Source organism: Danio rerio, chromosome 18 (genome assembly GCF_052040795.2).
Source record: "Danio rerio strain M-AB ecotype USA chromosome 18, GRCz13ab, whole genome shotgun sequence".
Classification (NCBI taxonomy): domain Eukaryota; kingdom Metazoa; phylum Chordata; class Actinopteri; order Cypriniformes; family Danionidae; genus Danio; species Danio rerio.
In genome coordinates, this window is record NC_141038.1 from 7,071,539 (window position 1) to 7,086,519 (window position 14,981).

At 35.0% G+C, this 14,981-nt stretch overlaps 1 protein-coding gene across 22 annotated transcripts in view; it reads left to right on the forward strand.

The window, feature by feature from the left end:
- Positions 1-12,081, forward strand: part of wdr59 (WD repeat domain 59) — a 36,515-nt gene extending 24,434 nt beyond the window's left edge. For 2 of the 22 annotated variants that reach the window (XR_015514533.1, XR_015514543.1), the window contains 6 exons: positions 962-1,112; positions 4,562-4,640; positions 5,729-5,852; positions 8,059-8,201; positions 9,526-10,507; positions 11,300-12,081. Coding sequence is in view for 1 of the 22 variants with exons in the window: in XM_087292799.1 (XP_087148925.1) it covers positions 962-1,112; positions 4,562-4,640; positions 5,729-5,852; positions 8,059-8,201; positions 9,526-9,761 (733 nt within the window). In the remaining 21 variants the exon portion in view is untranslated. Of the gene's footprint in view, positions 1-961; positions 1,113-4,561; positions 4,641-5,728; positions 5,853-8,058; positions 8,202-9,525 lie in introns of all 22 variants that reach the window. The other 20 variants (XR_015514534.1, XR_015514553.1, XR_015514551.1 and 17 more) reach the window with 19 other exon arrangements.
- Positions 12,082-14,981: the final 2,900 nt, after the last annotated feature.

Here is a 14,981-nt window from a genome sequence, read left to right on the forward strand (position 1 = left end):
GAATTTATGTACTTATTGTGGGGTTCGAGATGAGAGAGGAAAATGACAACAGTCAATCAGAGTCCGAATGGCTGCTGAGGTTTTCACTTAGTCATAGTGTTTTTAAGACTAAATGTTTGCACTTTGACACAGCTTTTTTTTGTCTAAACTGGATTGAATTAGATCTGAAAAGTATCTTTACCTGTTTATTTTAATGTCAAATAAATTAATGATTTAAAATAAATAGTGAAAAATAGCATTTTTTTCTAAGGAAATGTATTGTAAGATTATTCGTCATTGCAATACTCAACAACAATATACACAGTGTCTGCTGGAAAGTCTTACCCCCGGTTCCACAGACAAGGCTTAAGCCTAGTCCTAGACTAAAATGTAAGTCTGAGCTCTTTCAAATAAAATAAAATTGCACTGATTGATTTTTAAATATATCAGTGCCTTTTTGTTTCAAGATACACACCAGTAATGTTTTTTTCACTAAGTATGTTTATAAAAATTACCTAAATGTCTTAATTGAACTATAGCCTAATCCTAAATAGTCTAAGCCCTGTCTGTGAAACCAAGCCTTAATGTTTTACATTTTAACAAACAATTTTAAAAACAAGCTTTTAGACCTTAAAAAGTTGCTGAATTCACTGAAATGTTGTTGTTGTTGTTGTCTTAAATCATTTTAAACATGTCTTAATTTTGCTTTGCCCAAATAAAGCTACTCAATCAAGTATCTTGAAAAATATCCAGCAAAATATTATTTACTGTCATCATAGCAAAGATAAAATATATCAGTTATTAGAAATGAGTTTTTAAAACTATTATGTTTAGAAATGTGTTGAAAAAATCTTCTTTTCTTCCTTCCGGAACAAATAATAATTCAGAAGAACTAAAAATTCCGACTTCAACTGTATATCTATAATTTCTGAACTTATCCTCATTTTCATGTGATCTTAGCATTTGTCTGTTTCTTCTGCAGGCTTGAGCACTACAGTCAGCTGAGCGATGTTCAGAGTCTGGCCATGTTGTGTAGTGTGTTCAGAGGTCACGGAAGTCCTCAGGAATACTTCACTCTTTATGGACATCAGCAGCCACGGCCGGCGGTCTTCACGCCACACCACTCACGATATGTACGTCTGCACAAATTCATTTATCAGTTCATCAATTCTGTACCGACTCTGAGAAAACCACACAATAGACCTTTTTCACAAGACGCGTTTAACAGTCATCAGCATCTTAAATCCTTGAAAGTTTTTAATATTTGGATTTTTAAAAAAAACTTTTGAACATTTATATGTATTTATGCATGTATTATATCCTCACTGCATCAAGTTACAAAAAAAAATACAAATAATTACCAACCTCTAAAAAAACAATTACCACTTATGGTGTTTCTTACACAGTGCCGGGACAGTAAATTTGACATTATCCTCTCCTCTGGCTGCCGTCATCAATCTCACTCAATATTTTTTTCCTTTTCCTGAAAGTCTTTATAACACCATCGTGGAGTTTTTCTTTTATTATTTCACCAAATAGGATTGTAAAAAAAATATTTGTTGTACTCTTCCGTTCACTGTACTTTAAGTTTTCCCAACTTTGACAACTTCCGCTACTGAGAAATTGAAAATGTGAAAGGCAAAAAGCAATGCAGGTGAACAGTGTAAAAGAATAACTAATATTCATCACCCAGTTGAATGATCACAGTAAGAATTGCTAACTTTTTTGCAGTTTATATTTTTTACGTTATGTTCAAATATGCCAATAAGGCGTTAATTAATGAAACATTCACTAATTTGCATGTTTCTAGCACAGAAGTTTGAATATTAAAGTGTGTTTAACCCTATTAGAGTCAAAGGCTTTACAGAGTAATTTTGAGGTTCTATTTTTATCACTTTGAAAATACTGTACTTTTTTTTTTTTCTAAAATAAAAATGTTTATAATCAGGCATATTATGTATGAACATATGATCCCTAAAAAAGCTTTCAGATGATAGATATGAATACACCTGGGGTGTGTAACGAATGTAAGAACTGGGCCATATGTACTTGCAACATAAAAGAAAATTTTGCAAACAAAAAATAAAGTATTGAGCAAAAAAATGTAAAAATGCAACACTCAAAAAAAATCGCAAAGGGAAAATTGGGTTTTGAGAAATAAAAAGGAATTTTGCAAACAAAAAAAAAAGAGCTGCAAATCAATATCAAGTAGTGCAAAAAATATCTATATACAGTTGAAGTCATAATTATTAGCCCCCTGTTTATTTTTTCCCACAATTTCTGTTAAACAGGGAGAAGATTTCTTCAACACATTTCTAAACATCATAGTTTTAATAACTCATTTCTAATAACTGATTTATTTGGTCTTTGCTATGATGACAGTAAATAATATTTGACTAGATGTTTTTCAACAGACTTCTATACAGCTTAAAGTGACATTTAAAGGCTTAACTGGGTTAATTTGGTTAACTAAGCAGGTTATAGTAATTAGGCAAGTTATTGTATAACAATGGTTTGTTCTGTAGACTGTGGGAAAAAAATAGCTTAAATGGGCTAATAATTTTGTCCCTAAAATGGTGTTTAAAAAATTAAAAGCTGCTTTTATTCTAGCCGAAATAAAACTAATAAGACTTTCTCATGAAGTAAAAATATTATCGGATATGCTGTGAAAATTTCCTTGCTCTGTTAAACATCATTTAGAAAATATTTTAAAAAAGCAAAAAAAAAAAAAATCAAAGGGGGGCTAATATTTCTGACTTCAACTGTGTATTAGCAATTTTTTTTTAAAATATACATATATTTCCAAAAAATATTTCCAATATTGCCTTTGCAAAACTTCTCAAGCCAATTACAACGCTCATTTTGATTTGCGAGTTTTACTGTTTGACCATTTAAACATCCCCCCAAAAACAAAAGATTCAGGTATTTTACTTATTCTCGATTAGATTCATGACAGCGATTCATGGCTGATTTTCTTTGTGTCAAGATGTCTCCAGTTGATGATGTCGCTTCAGAGGAGGCATGCCGTACACACCCCAGTTCCTGTCACTCCGCCCCCTTGCCAAATCGGGGCCAGAAATTGAAACCCACAGAAATGTGAAGTGCAAAAAGAAAACAGCATTGCAAACTGAAAAGCACATCAAAATAAGCGTTGCAATTGACTTGAATTGAGAGGTTTTGTAAAGGCAATACTGGGGGAAAAATTCGCAAATATATGTATATTTTTTAAAATTTGCAAAAAAAAAACATTTTTTTGCACTACTTGATTTTTATTTGCAATTCTAAATTTTTGTTTACAAAATTCCTTTTTATTTCTCAATACTCAATTTTCCCTTTTTTATTTTTTTTTTTTTTTTTGAGATTTGCATTATTTGACATTTTTTTTGCTCAATACTTTATTTTTTGTTTTGCAAAACTTTCTTTTATGTTGCAAGTATATATGGCCCTAGATTCGAAATCTACAGACAAACTGATGAAGTGCAACAAAATGCACACTTAAAGATGTATTTTTGGATTTTGACTTTACATTAGACTGACAAAATCCCAGAATTCACAAATGCATGAAAAGAAATGTGTTTTTTGGCTGCTGAAAGTTGCTTTAAAGGGGACCTATTGTGCTAAATTCACTTTTATAAAGAGTTGTGTGACAATAGTTTGTAAATATATAGCCAGCCTCTAATGGTAAAAGTCAATTAGTTCTATTTTATTCCAACAGTCTGCAGAAACGCTTTGATTGACATTCTCCCTTTGTACATGTCATCAGAGAGGGAAAGCCCCGCCCATTAGTGATGACCTCTTCCTCATTACCTTAAACAGCCCTGAGTGAGAAGCAGTCATCCACCATTAGGGTTTTCACACCGTTCCAGCAGAAAATAATGTCAGTGACTAAGAGGCGTTAAAGATGTGGAGTTTTAGGATGCACAAATAAACACTGTAGTCTCTATAGAGTCTATAGTCTTCTTCTGAGATGCTTCTTTTGATATTTTCAGTTTTTCACAGAGATAACTTTAGTCCTGTTTTGAATCTGCTGCTATGCTGAGGCATATGTGTTTATAGCTCCGCCTTTAGAAATCTCACTTGAATTTAAAATGACACAATTTGTATGAAAGCCTAAATGGGGCAGTTTTAAAGAGTTCATTCATTTTCCTCTGGCTTAGTCCCTTTATTCATCGGGGTCGCCACAGCGGAATGAACCACCAACTTATCCTGCATATGTTTACACAGCAGATGACCTGCCGGCTGCAACTCAGAACTGGGAAACATCCATACACACTCATTCACTCACATATACTAAGGCCAATTATGTTAATCCAATTCATCTATAGCGCATGCACTGTGGGGGAAACCGGAGAACCTGTTGAAAACCCACGCCAACACAAGGAGAACATGCAAACTCCACACAGAAATGCCTACTGGCCCAGCCGGGACTTGAACCAGCAACTTTCTTGCTGTTTGGCGACAGTACTAACCACTGAACCTTTCAAAGACCTATAAAACATTATTTGTGGGGTATTTTGAGCTAAAACTTTACAAAGACATTTTGTGTTTATATGTTTGCTTTTATAAATGAATTCTCTTTTAGCCCAGTTTCACCTCCAGTTCTGTCACTTCTGGATCGTGTTCAAGCACCTCAGACTCTGCAAACACTCCCTGGAACACAGGTGAGATTTCATTCATAGAGTTTAGTGTTTATGAAAGAAGCAAAATCTTTATTGTGTGGTGGTGTGAATTGGTTTTTACCCTCTTCTTTGGTTTTATAACAACAGATTGGGCTGGATTAGTGATTGTTAATTGATGAAAAATTGCGTCTGTCATGTTATTTAATGCATTTATATATGTACAAAACGTTTGATCATTTATTTTGTGTAAGATTGTTGTGTATTTATTTATAATATTAACATTACTAAATAATAATTAAAAAAAATGTATAATAAACCTAAAAAAAATTAAATAATAATATTTAGGTATTTAATGACAAGAAAACTCGCGGATATCATGTGAAATAATGCGTTTATAAATGTGCGAACATAAGTAATTATTCAAATTAATTATAAATATTAATTCACAGTAGTTTATATTGTTATTTGGTTTGCAATTAAGATTAATAGGAAATTTTATACGACAATCTATTATTTATTATTAATTTATTTAATTACTACTATGTTACATTAAATATTTAATTATATACGAATATGTGCATCTGTCATTTAAATTAATGCATTTAAAATTGTGCAAACATTTGATTATTTATTTTGTGTAATTGTGTAATTTATAATAATTAATATTAATTTCTATTGTTATTTGGTTTGCTATGAATAAGATTAGTAAGCAGTTTTTAATTATTTAATGACATAAGAAAAACACTTCTGTAAGCTAATGCATTTATAAATGTGCAAACATTTGACAATTATGTTAAATAACAAAATAATTATTGTAAATTTGTGTCAAATAATAATTTGTATTGTTATTTGGTTTGCAATTAATAAGATTAAGAAAATTCAGATTTCAGATTTTATTATTTATTTAGTTACATTAATTATTTAATTAGTTGATCAGTTGGTTGGTCTGATTGTTTGTATTAATTGTATTTAATAGTAGTGTTCTATTATTTCCAAATCATAATTAGAATATTAATATTAAGAAGGATTATTATTGTTATTATTACTTTTTTAAAAGTTTAATTTATTAAAAAATGTTATTTTAAATGTTGTTGTAGATATTATTTGGAGTTTGTTGTTTCCTTTTTCAGGTGGACGTGAGTCAGAACATCCTCCTTCATGGGGAGAATCTACTCCGGATGACTATCGCTATGCAAACCAGACTTACACAGACCCGCGAGAACGAGAAAAAGAGCAGCACGACATGAACAAAAGGTTTGACCGAACACACTAACATCACTTTAATACCTTCAAACATAAAGAACGAGACTTTAATTGTGCTGTATTTACATTTTTGACTCTTCTAAACCATAAAAATACCAAAATATGTTTGCAGATATTTAGGAAACAAGCCAAATGAACATACTTGTTTATCTGAGAAACAACGCTAAAGTCAGATATTCTCCTTTAAATATGTGTGTTAGGATGTTTGTTTGTTTATTTATGGTCTCTATAACCAGCCCACTACCAGTAACCTCAGCATCTGAGGTTGCCTTCTATTTTGACTCTTCTAAAGCATAAAAATACGATAACATGTTTGCAGATATTTAAGAAACATGCTACTGTAAGTGAACATACTTGTTTATCTGAGAGACAACGCTAGAGTCAGTTATTCTCCTTTGAATACTGTATGTGTGTGCCATGTCAGGATGTTTGTTTTGTTGTGGCCTCTATAACCAGCCCACTATCAGTAACCTCAGCATCTGGGGTTGCCCTCTATTTTGACTCTTTTAAAGCATAAAAATACCATAATATGTTTGCAGATATTTAAGAAACATGCTAAATAAACATACTTGTTTATCTGAGGAACAATGCCAAAGTCAGTTATTCTCTTTTAAATATGTGCGTTCAATTTCCGATTGTTTTTTTTTTTTGGCCTTTATAACCAGCCCACTACCAGTTATCCAGTTATATGTCAGCACCCGGGGTTGCCTTTGTGAAGAAGCGCATATTTCTGTTCAGTCTTGAAGGGTGTCTATATATATATATATATATATATATATATATATATATATATATATATATATATATATATATATATATATATATATTAGGGATGTAACGGTATCAGAATTTCACGGTACGGTAATACCTCGGTATGAATGTCACGGTACGGTATTTATTGAATCATTTACAGGAAAAAACAAAACTTATGAAAATACTCCAAAAAAGTGTCAAAAGTGTCAATGACATACAAATTAGCCATCTATCTGTAAGCTTTGAACCAGGAACTTCAATTTTACTAACAACAAAATATTAAACCATGTAAAAAAAAATAAAGTTTCAATTTAGTAGTGTTGAAAACTCATCACATTCAACATTTAATCACTCACTCACTTAGATAGAGATAGATTTAAAGGAAAATTATCATATAAATATAATCTGGTAAAACCTGGTATCTCTGAGCATTTACAATGTCCCCTGCAACAGAAAAAAACCCCTCTCATTTGGCACTGAGGTTTCTGGGACAAGAGAGAAATGACTTGGCCCAGGTTGACAGCAGTGGGTAACGTTGTGTATTGTCTTTCCCCCACTTGAGAGGACAAACCATGAGTAAGATAGAAGTCTCATGTCTGCATCAATCTGAACAGTGTGCTGACAACACCGCTATTCAGTACGCGCGCGACAACACAGCTGATAAGAACTCACGCGACAACACAGCTGATAAGAACTCGCACGACAACACAGCTGATAAGAACTCGCACGACAACACAGCTGATAAGAACTCGCGCGACAACACAGCTGATAAGAACTTGCGCGACAACACCGCTATTCAGTACGCGCGCCGCGACAACACCCGCTTTAGAGTTTTCCAGCTCTTTTTCATCCCCGCTTCTAGCAGCACACTCCATTTCCGCATTACTGGATCTGTAGCGACAACAGACCACAAGGGATGATGGTCAAGCATGGGCTGATGGGAATTGTAGTTTTCGCTACCTCCCGTTCGCTTCATTCGCCTGAGCAAATTTTCTCAGAAGACCTATAGTTTTACAGAGTCATGCGACTTCGGTAATATCGAAAAAAATTTATATTGCGGTATGACGGTATTTACAATACCGTTACATCCCTAATATATATATATATATATATATATATATGCACCCAAAAATATGAAATGATGTGCAGATTCACAGTTATTAAAATTCACATGAGAGGTTTTTAATTAGCAAACAATACAAATATTAGCGATGTAAATATTAACTGATGAGCTTAAAGTGTAAGGCTTGATCACCTGGCATGTTCGTTTTTTTTTCTTGTGTTGTCAATCTGGCAACCTGCATGTGTGTCAAGTCGAAGGAGGGGACACATGAAAAACAATAACACCTTATCTACTATTTTGAATATGGACTGCAATACATAAATTAGCCACTAGGTGTCAATACTACATGCTGCACCTATAAAGATCTCCTCTGGTCCTCAGGTTACTGGACCCCTCCAATTCCTGGCAGTTTGACGACTTCAAGAAGTGTTACGGAGAGATCCTGCACCGCTGGGGCATGAAGGACAAGAGGGCAGAGGTGCTTAAATTTGTTTCCTGCCCTCCAGAGCCACACAAAGGCATAGGTAAGTTAAAGAGAGAGTTCACCTGAAAATTGAAACCCTCAACTTCAGATCGTCCAATAAATCAAACTGTAGTCAGAAGTATTAGCCCTCCTGAATTATTAGCCCCATCTGTATATTTTGTCCCTCAATTTCGGTTTAACAGAAGGAAGATTTTATTTCAACACATTTTTAAACATAAAAGTTTTAATAACTGATTTCTCTTTTTCTTTGCCCTGATAACAGGACATCACATTTGACTAGATATTATTCAAGATTGTAGTATTCAGCTGGAAGTGATATTTAAACGCTTAATTAATTAATCAGTTTAGGGTAATTAGGCAAATCATTGTATTACAGTGGTTTGTTCTGTAGTTTATTGAAAATAAAATATTGGTTAAGTGGCCTTTTTTGAATGGTTTACTAACGGCCTTGAGCGTTTTGCGCTGCTTATGTGCTCTGCGCGCCCGGTGTTTTAACAGCCTGCTCATTCATTCATTTTCTTGTCGGCTTAGTGCCTTTATTAATCCGGGGTCGCCACAGCCGAATGAACTGCCAACTTATCTAGCAAGTTTTTACGCAGCGGATGCCCTTCCAGCCGCAACCCATCTCTAGGAAACATCCACACACACACACACACTTATACACTACGGACAATTTAGCCTACCCAATTCACCTGCACCGCATGTCTTTGGACTGTGGGGGAAACCGGAGCACCCGATGGAAACCCTCGCGAACGCAGAGAGAACATGCAAACTCCACACAGAAACGCCAACTGAGCCGAGGATCGAACCAGCGACCCAGCAACCTTCTTGCTGTGAGGCGAAAGTTATGTTCATACAGTATGTGCTAACTTTAACTAATTAACTAACTAATAGCTTTTAACATGTAAAGTAACTAATAAAGTTATGGTAAATAATAACCTTAACCTTCCGAATTCGATATTAATGCAATACAAATACAAAACCTTTTAAAAACTAGCCAACGTGAGCTAACAAAATCAATATGGTTCGTTTCGATTTCATTTGTACTTCAAGGGGCACAACATTAGTCTAGAATAGGAGTCACCAATCTCGTTCCTGGAGGTCCGGTGCCCTGCAGGGTTTGGCTCCAACTTGCCTCAACACACCTGCCTGGGTGTTTCAAGTATAACTAGCAAGACCTTGATTAGCTGGTTCAGGTGTGTTTGATTAGGGTTGGAGCTAAAATCTGCAGGACACCGGCCCTCCAGGAACAAGTTTGGTGATCCCTGGTCTAAAATCAGTAATATCTGCAGTGTGGGTGAATGTTAAACTCTTCGACAAATGTTTAACACTGCATTTGTGACTGGGGTCTCTTTGCTGTGCAGAGTTTGGCGTTTACTGCTGTCACTGTCGCAGTCAGGCTCGCGGCACACAGTGCGCCGTCTGCAAGCGCTTCACCTTCCAGTGCTCCATCTGCCATGTGGCCGTCCGCGGCTCCTCCAACTTCTGCCTGAGCTGCGGCCACGGTGGACACACCAGCCACATGATGGACTGGTTCCGCTCACAAGACGTCTGTCCCACCGGCTGCGGCTGCCACTGCCTCCAGCAGAGCACTTTCTGAACAACACGAACAAGTAAGACTAGGCCTCAAAACCCAAAAACTGTACTGTAGCTGCTTCTGGATCAGATATGATCCAAGAGCTGTAAATATTAACCTTATTATAGGTCTAACCAGCCTAGTTAAAAGGGATAGTTGACCCAGAAATGAAACCTGTCATCATTTACTTGCAAACCATTTTTTTGGTTTATTAGAAAAGAAGATATTTTGAAGAATGCTGGAAGCCTGTAACCATTCACTTCCATAGTATTTGTTTAAAAACAAAACAACCACTGACTTCTATAGTGTTTGTTGTTCCTGTTATGGATGCTAATAGCTGCTTTTTAAACTAATACTAAACAAATACTATGGAAGTCAATGGTTACAGGTTTCCAACATTCTTCCATTGACTTTCATAGTATTTGTTGTTCCTATTATGGATGTTAATGGCTGCTTTTAAATAAATACTAAGCAAATATAAAGCAGCTATTTGTTTATTTGTTCAGTTTTTGTTAATAAATGAAAATTCTGTCACTCACATGTTCCAAACCAGTTTGAGTTTTTTTAATATTTTCGGTTTAAAAGAAAAGAAGATGTTTTGAAGAATGCTGGAAACCTGTAACTATTGACTTCCATGGTATTTGTTTATTTGTTTGGTATTTGTTTAAAAAGCAGGCATTGACGTCCATGGTATCTGTTGTTCTTATTATGGTTGTTAAACAAATACTAAACAAATAAATACTATGGAAGTCAATGGTTACAGCTTTCCAGCATTCTTCAAAATAAAATCATCCATTTGTTCACTTGTTTAGTATTAGTTTACAAAGCAGCCATTTACTTCCGTAGTGTGTGTTGTTCCTGTTATAAATGTTAATGGCTGCTTAAAAAAAAAAAATACTGAACAAATACTATGGAAGTCAATGGTAAAAGGTTTCCAGCATTCTGTAGAAACATAATGCAGCCATTTTTTTATTTGTTAAAAAATGAAAATTCTGTCACGCACATGTTTGAGTGCGACTCTGCCACTCAACCAGTTTGAATTTATTTATTTTTTTCTTTAAAAGAAAAGAAGATATTTTTAAGAATGCTGGAAACCTGTAACCATTGACTTCCATATTATTTGTTCATTTGTTTAGTATTTGTTTAAAAAGCAGCCGTTGACTTCTACAGTATTTGTTGTTCCTACTATGGATGTCAATGGCTGCTTTTTAAGCAAATACTAAACAAATACTATGGAGGCCAATGGTTACAGGTTTCCAGCATTCTTCAAAATATAAAGCAGCCATTTGTTTATTTGTTTAGTATTAGTAAATAAATGAAAATTCTGTCACTCACATGTTCCAAACCAGTTTGAGTTTTTTTTTTTTTTTTTTTTTTGGTTTAAAAGAAAAGAAGATATTTTGAAGAATGCTGGAAACCTGTAACCATTGACTTCCATAGTATTTGTTTATTTGTTAAAAAAAGCTGCTGTTGACTTCCATTGTATTTGTTGTTCTTATTATAGACGTTAATGGCTGCTTTTTAAACAAATACTATGGAAGTCAATGGTTGCAGGTCTCCAGCATTCTTCAAAATATCTTCTTTTTTTTAACTGAAAAAAAGCTCAAACTGTTTTTTTGTTAATGAATTAAAATTCTGTCATTCACATGTTCCAAACCAGTTTGAGATTTTTTTTTTTTCGGTTTAAAACAAAAAAAGATAGTTTGAAGAATGCTGGAAGCCTGTATCCATTGACTTCTTTAGTAATCGTTTAGTATTTGATTAAATTGCAGCCATTGACTTCCATAGAATGGTTACAGGTTTTCAACATTCTTTAAAATATCTTCTTTTGTGTTTAACGGAACAAAAACATCAAAACTTCATTGTAACAAATCAAGAGCGAGTAATAATTACAAATAATTACAGAAGGTTATTTTTTGGGTGAACTATCCCTTTAATGAGTCAAATTGTAATATGAAGTGCTGTTATTTTGCACATTTATACCTGTTGATTTGAGTAGAGCATGTGTTTGCTCTATGAGGTGCCAAGGAAATTGATCTGTGAAATTAGCTGGAGAAAAGGGAAGATATTTATGATTATGAGGCGAGAATGTTTTTCCAAATGTTTTGGTGGCTCTTTTCATCTAAAATGAATGTTTCTTTTTAGAGGAGAATATTTGTTTGGTTTTGAATGATTATTCACCGTGTACAGTACGCGTGCCATAAACATATTAATAAATTTGATAGTACAGGGCTTTGTATGACACTTGATTTGTTGTAATGTTGCTGGAAACATTTCTTTAACTCTTTTATGAAAAAGTAATAACTGTCATCACTACCTCAAATAAACGACAGATTGTAACAAACGCTTTGTGTACTGAATTACTGTATTTATGGTGGTCAAAAGCAATGTGGTGACATTATTTTAGCATCATTGAATGTGTTTTTTTATGTTAAAGTGTTTGACATTTTATTGTCTGTATTTTTTTGGATCGTTTTACTTCAAGATCATTTCATTCAACGTCATTTTAATGCATTTCATTACAAGAATCCACTTTTTCTATGGAAAATAAGTTGCTATGTTGTCCTAATCTAAGACTTTTAGATTAGATATTAGATTATAAACATTACAGAAAAATAGAAGTTTTTATTTTTATTTTACCAATGATGTTTTTGATTTAATGATTATTTTTTTGTTTATATTATTATTGATAATATTGTTATTTATTAGTTTATTTTTTATTATCTTGTAAATAAACTTGTTTATATAAATTATTAATATTTATTAGAAATTAGGAATCTCTCTTTATACACACTCACCGGCCACTTTATTAGGTACACCTTTCCAACTGTCAATCAGCCAATCACATGACAGCAACTCAATGCATTGATGCATGTAGACATGGTCTAGACCAGGGGTCGGCAACCCAACATGTTGAAAGAGCCATATTGGACCAAAAAAAAACAAAAAACAAATATGTCTGGAGCCGCTAAAAATGTAAAGCCTTATATAAGCCTTATAATGAAGGAAACGCATGCTGTATTTATCTATATTAGCCTACTAAAAAAATTAGTAAGTTGGCTATAAGTACATAATGAGCCTTCATGATTAAATAGCCACTGAAATAAGGTGGTTGGTGTTTATTTCGCTGTCATTTAAACACTTCAGCACAGCCTCCTTTCAGTGGTATTAATTTGATCATTTCTTCTTGCGGCCCATCAGAGTTCACATACCTGCATAAAAGCGCTTTGAATATCGGTCACATCACAGGCAATTTAGTATGCTGGCACTGAATTAATGTCCTTGGTTTGCTGATCGGTGATGTTACCTGCCATTTTAATAGCCCTTTCCTTCACTGTCTTTGCGGAGAGAGGTATATCTTTATTTTTTTGTATTATCTTGATTTTGTTTTTGAATTCTGCAAATAGGTGTTCTAGTATGTTGATGAATGACTCCTTCATGTAGTCACCATCTGTGTACGGTTTTCCATGCTTTATTATCTTCCGGTTTGTTTACAACAGCCACCTGCCTGGCATCCCGCCCTGCGGATAGAAACGTGTGTCGCAGGCTATGACAATCTTCGTTGACAGAAATGTTGAAATTAAATATTAATTCTACACACTTTGACAGCATTTAAAAAATCGTTAAAAATGTTTGTCCTCCTATTGAAATCATATTAAAATTGAAAAAAATATATTAAACTCCCCCATCTTTTTCCATTTTCAAACATTTTTGAAAAAGCTCCAGGGAGCCACAAGGGCAGCGCTAAAGAGCCGCATGCGGCTCTAGAGCCGCGGGTTGCTGACCCCTGGTCTAGACGATCTGCTGCAGTTCAAACTGAGCATCAGAATGAGGAAGAAAGGTGATTTAAGTGACTGAACGTGGTATGGTTGTTGGTGGTATGGCCAAACTGTTGCTCTGAGTTTTTCAGAAACTGCACATCTGCACCTCACGCACAACCATCTCTCGAGTTTACAGAGAATGGTCAGAAAAAAAGAGAAAATATCCAGTGATCGACAGTTCTGTGGGCGCAAATGCATTGTTGATGCCAGGATTCAGAGGAGAATGGCCAGACTGGTTCCAGCTGATAGAAAGGCAACAGTACCTTAAATAACCACTCGTTACAACCTAGGTCTGCAGAAGAGCATCTCTGAACACACAACTTGGTCAACCTTGAGGCAAAATGGGCTACAGCAGCAGAAGACCACACCGGGTGCCACTCCTGTCAGCTAAGAACAGGAAACTGAGGCTACAATTCATACTGACTCACCAAAATTGGACAATAGAAGATTGGAAAAGTGTTGCCTGGTCTGATGAGTCTCAATTTCTGCTACAACATTTGAATGGTCTGGTCAGAATTTAGTGTCAACAACATGTAAGCATGGATCCATCCTGCCTTGTATCAACAGTTCAGGCTGCTGCTGGTGGTGGTGGTGTAATGGTGTAGGGGGGTATTTTCTTTGCACACTTTGGGCCCATTAGTATCAACTGAGTATGGTGTCAACGCCACAGTCTACCTGAGTATTGTTGCTGACCATGTCCATCCCTTTATGACCACAGTGTCTTTTGATGGCTACTTCCAACAGGATAATGCGCCATGTCATGAAGCGTGATTCATCTCAGACTGGTTTCTTGCACATGATAATAAGTTCACTGCACTCAAATGGCCTCCACAGTCACCAGTCATCCAATAGAGCACCTTTGGGATGATGAGAATCTCCCATTCAATCACATGGATGCGCAGCCGACAAATATGCAGCAACTGCATGATGCTATTTTGTCAATATGGACAAAAATCTCTGAGGAATATTTCCTGTATCTTGTTGAATCTATGCTGCGAAGGATTGAGACTGTTCTGAAGGCAAAAGGGGGTCCAACCCGGTACTAGTAAGGTGTACCTAATAAAGTGGCCAGTGAGTGTATATGTATATATGTATGTATATTTATTTTCTCTAAGTATGAAAAGGTTAAGGACCTGCATTTGCCACCTTCAAGTGCACTTAAAATGGATCATTACGCCTTTATTATTACCTTCATTCCTCACAAAGAAGGCTCTTTTCGTATCATTCTGCTGTCTTGTGTGCTCATTCATGCTCTTATTGATGTGTGTGTTGTTCAGTGTGTGTGAAGTGTATTAATCTGGAGTCTGTCATTGATTTACGGGTAATGATCCAGCTTGACCTGTCAGCGACCTGCTTTATTCAACATCACACCGAAGATACTGCTGGATGATGACGCTTTAGTCCAGAAACCTGCTGATCACAT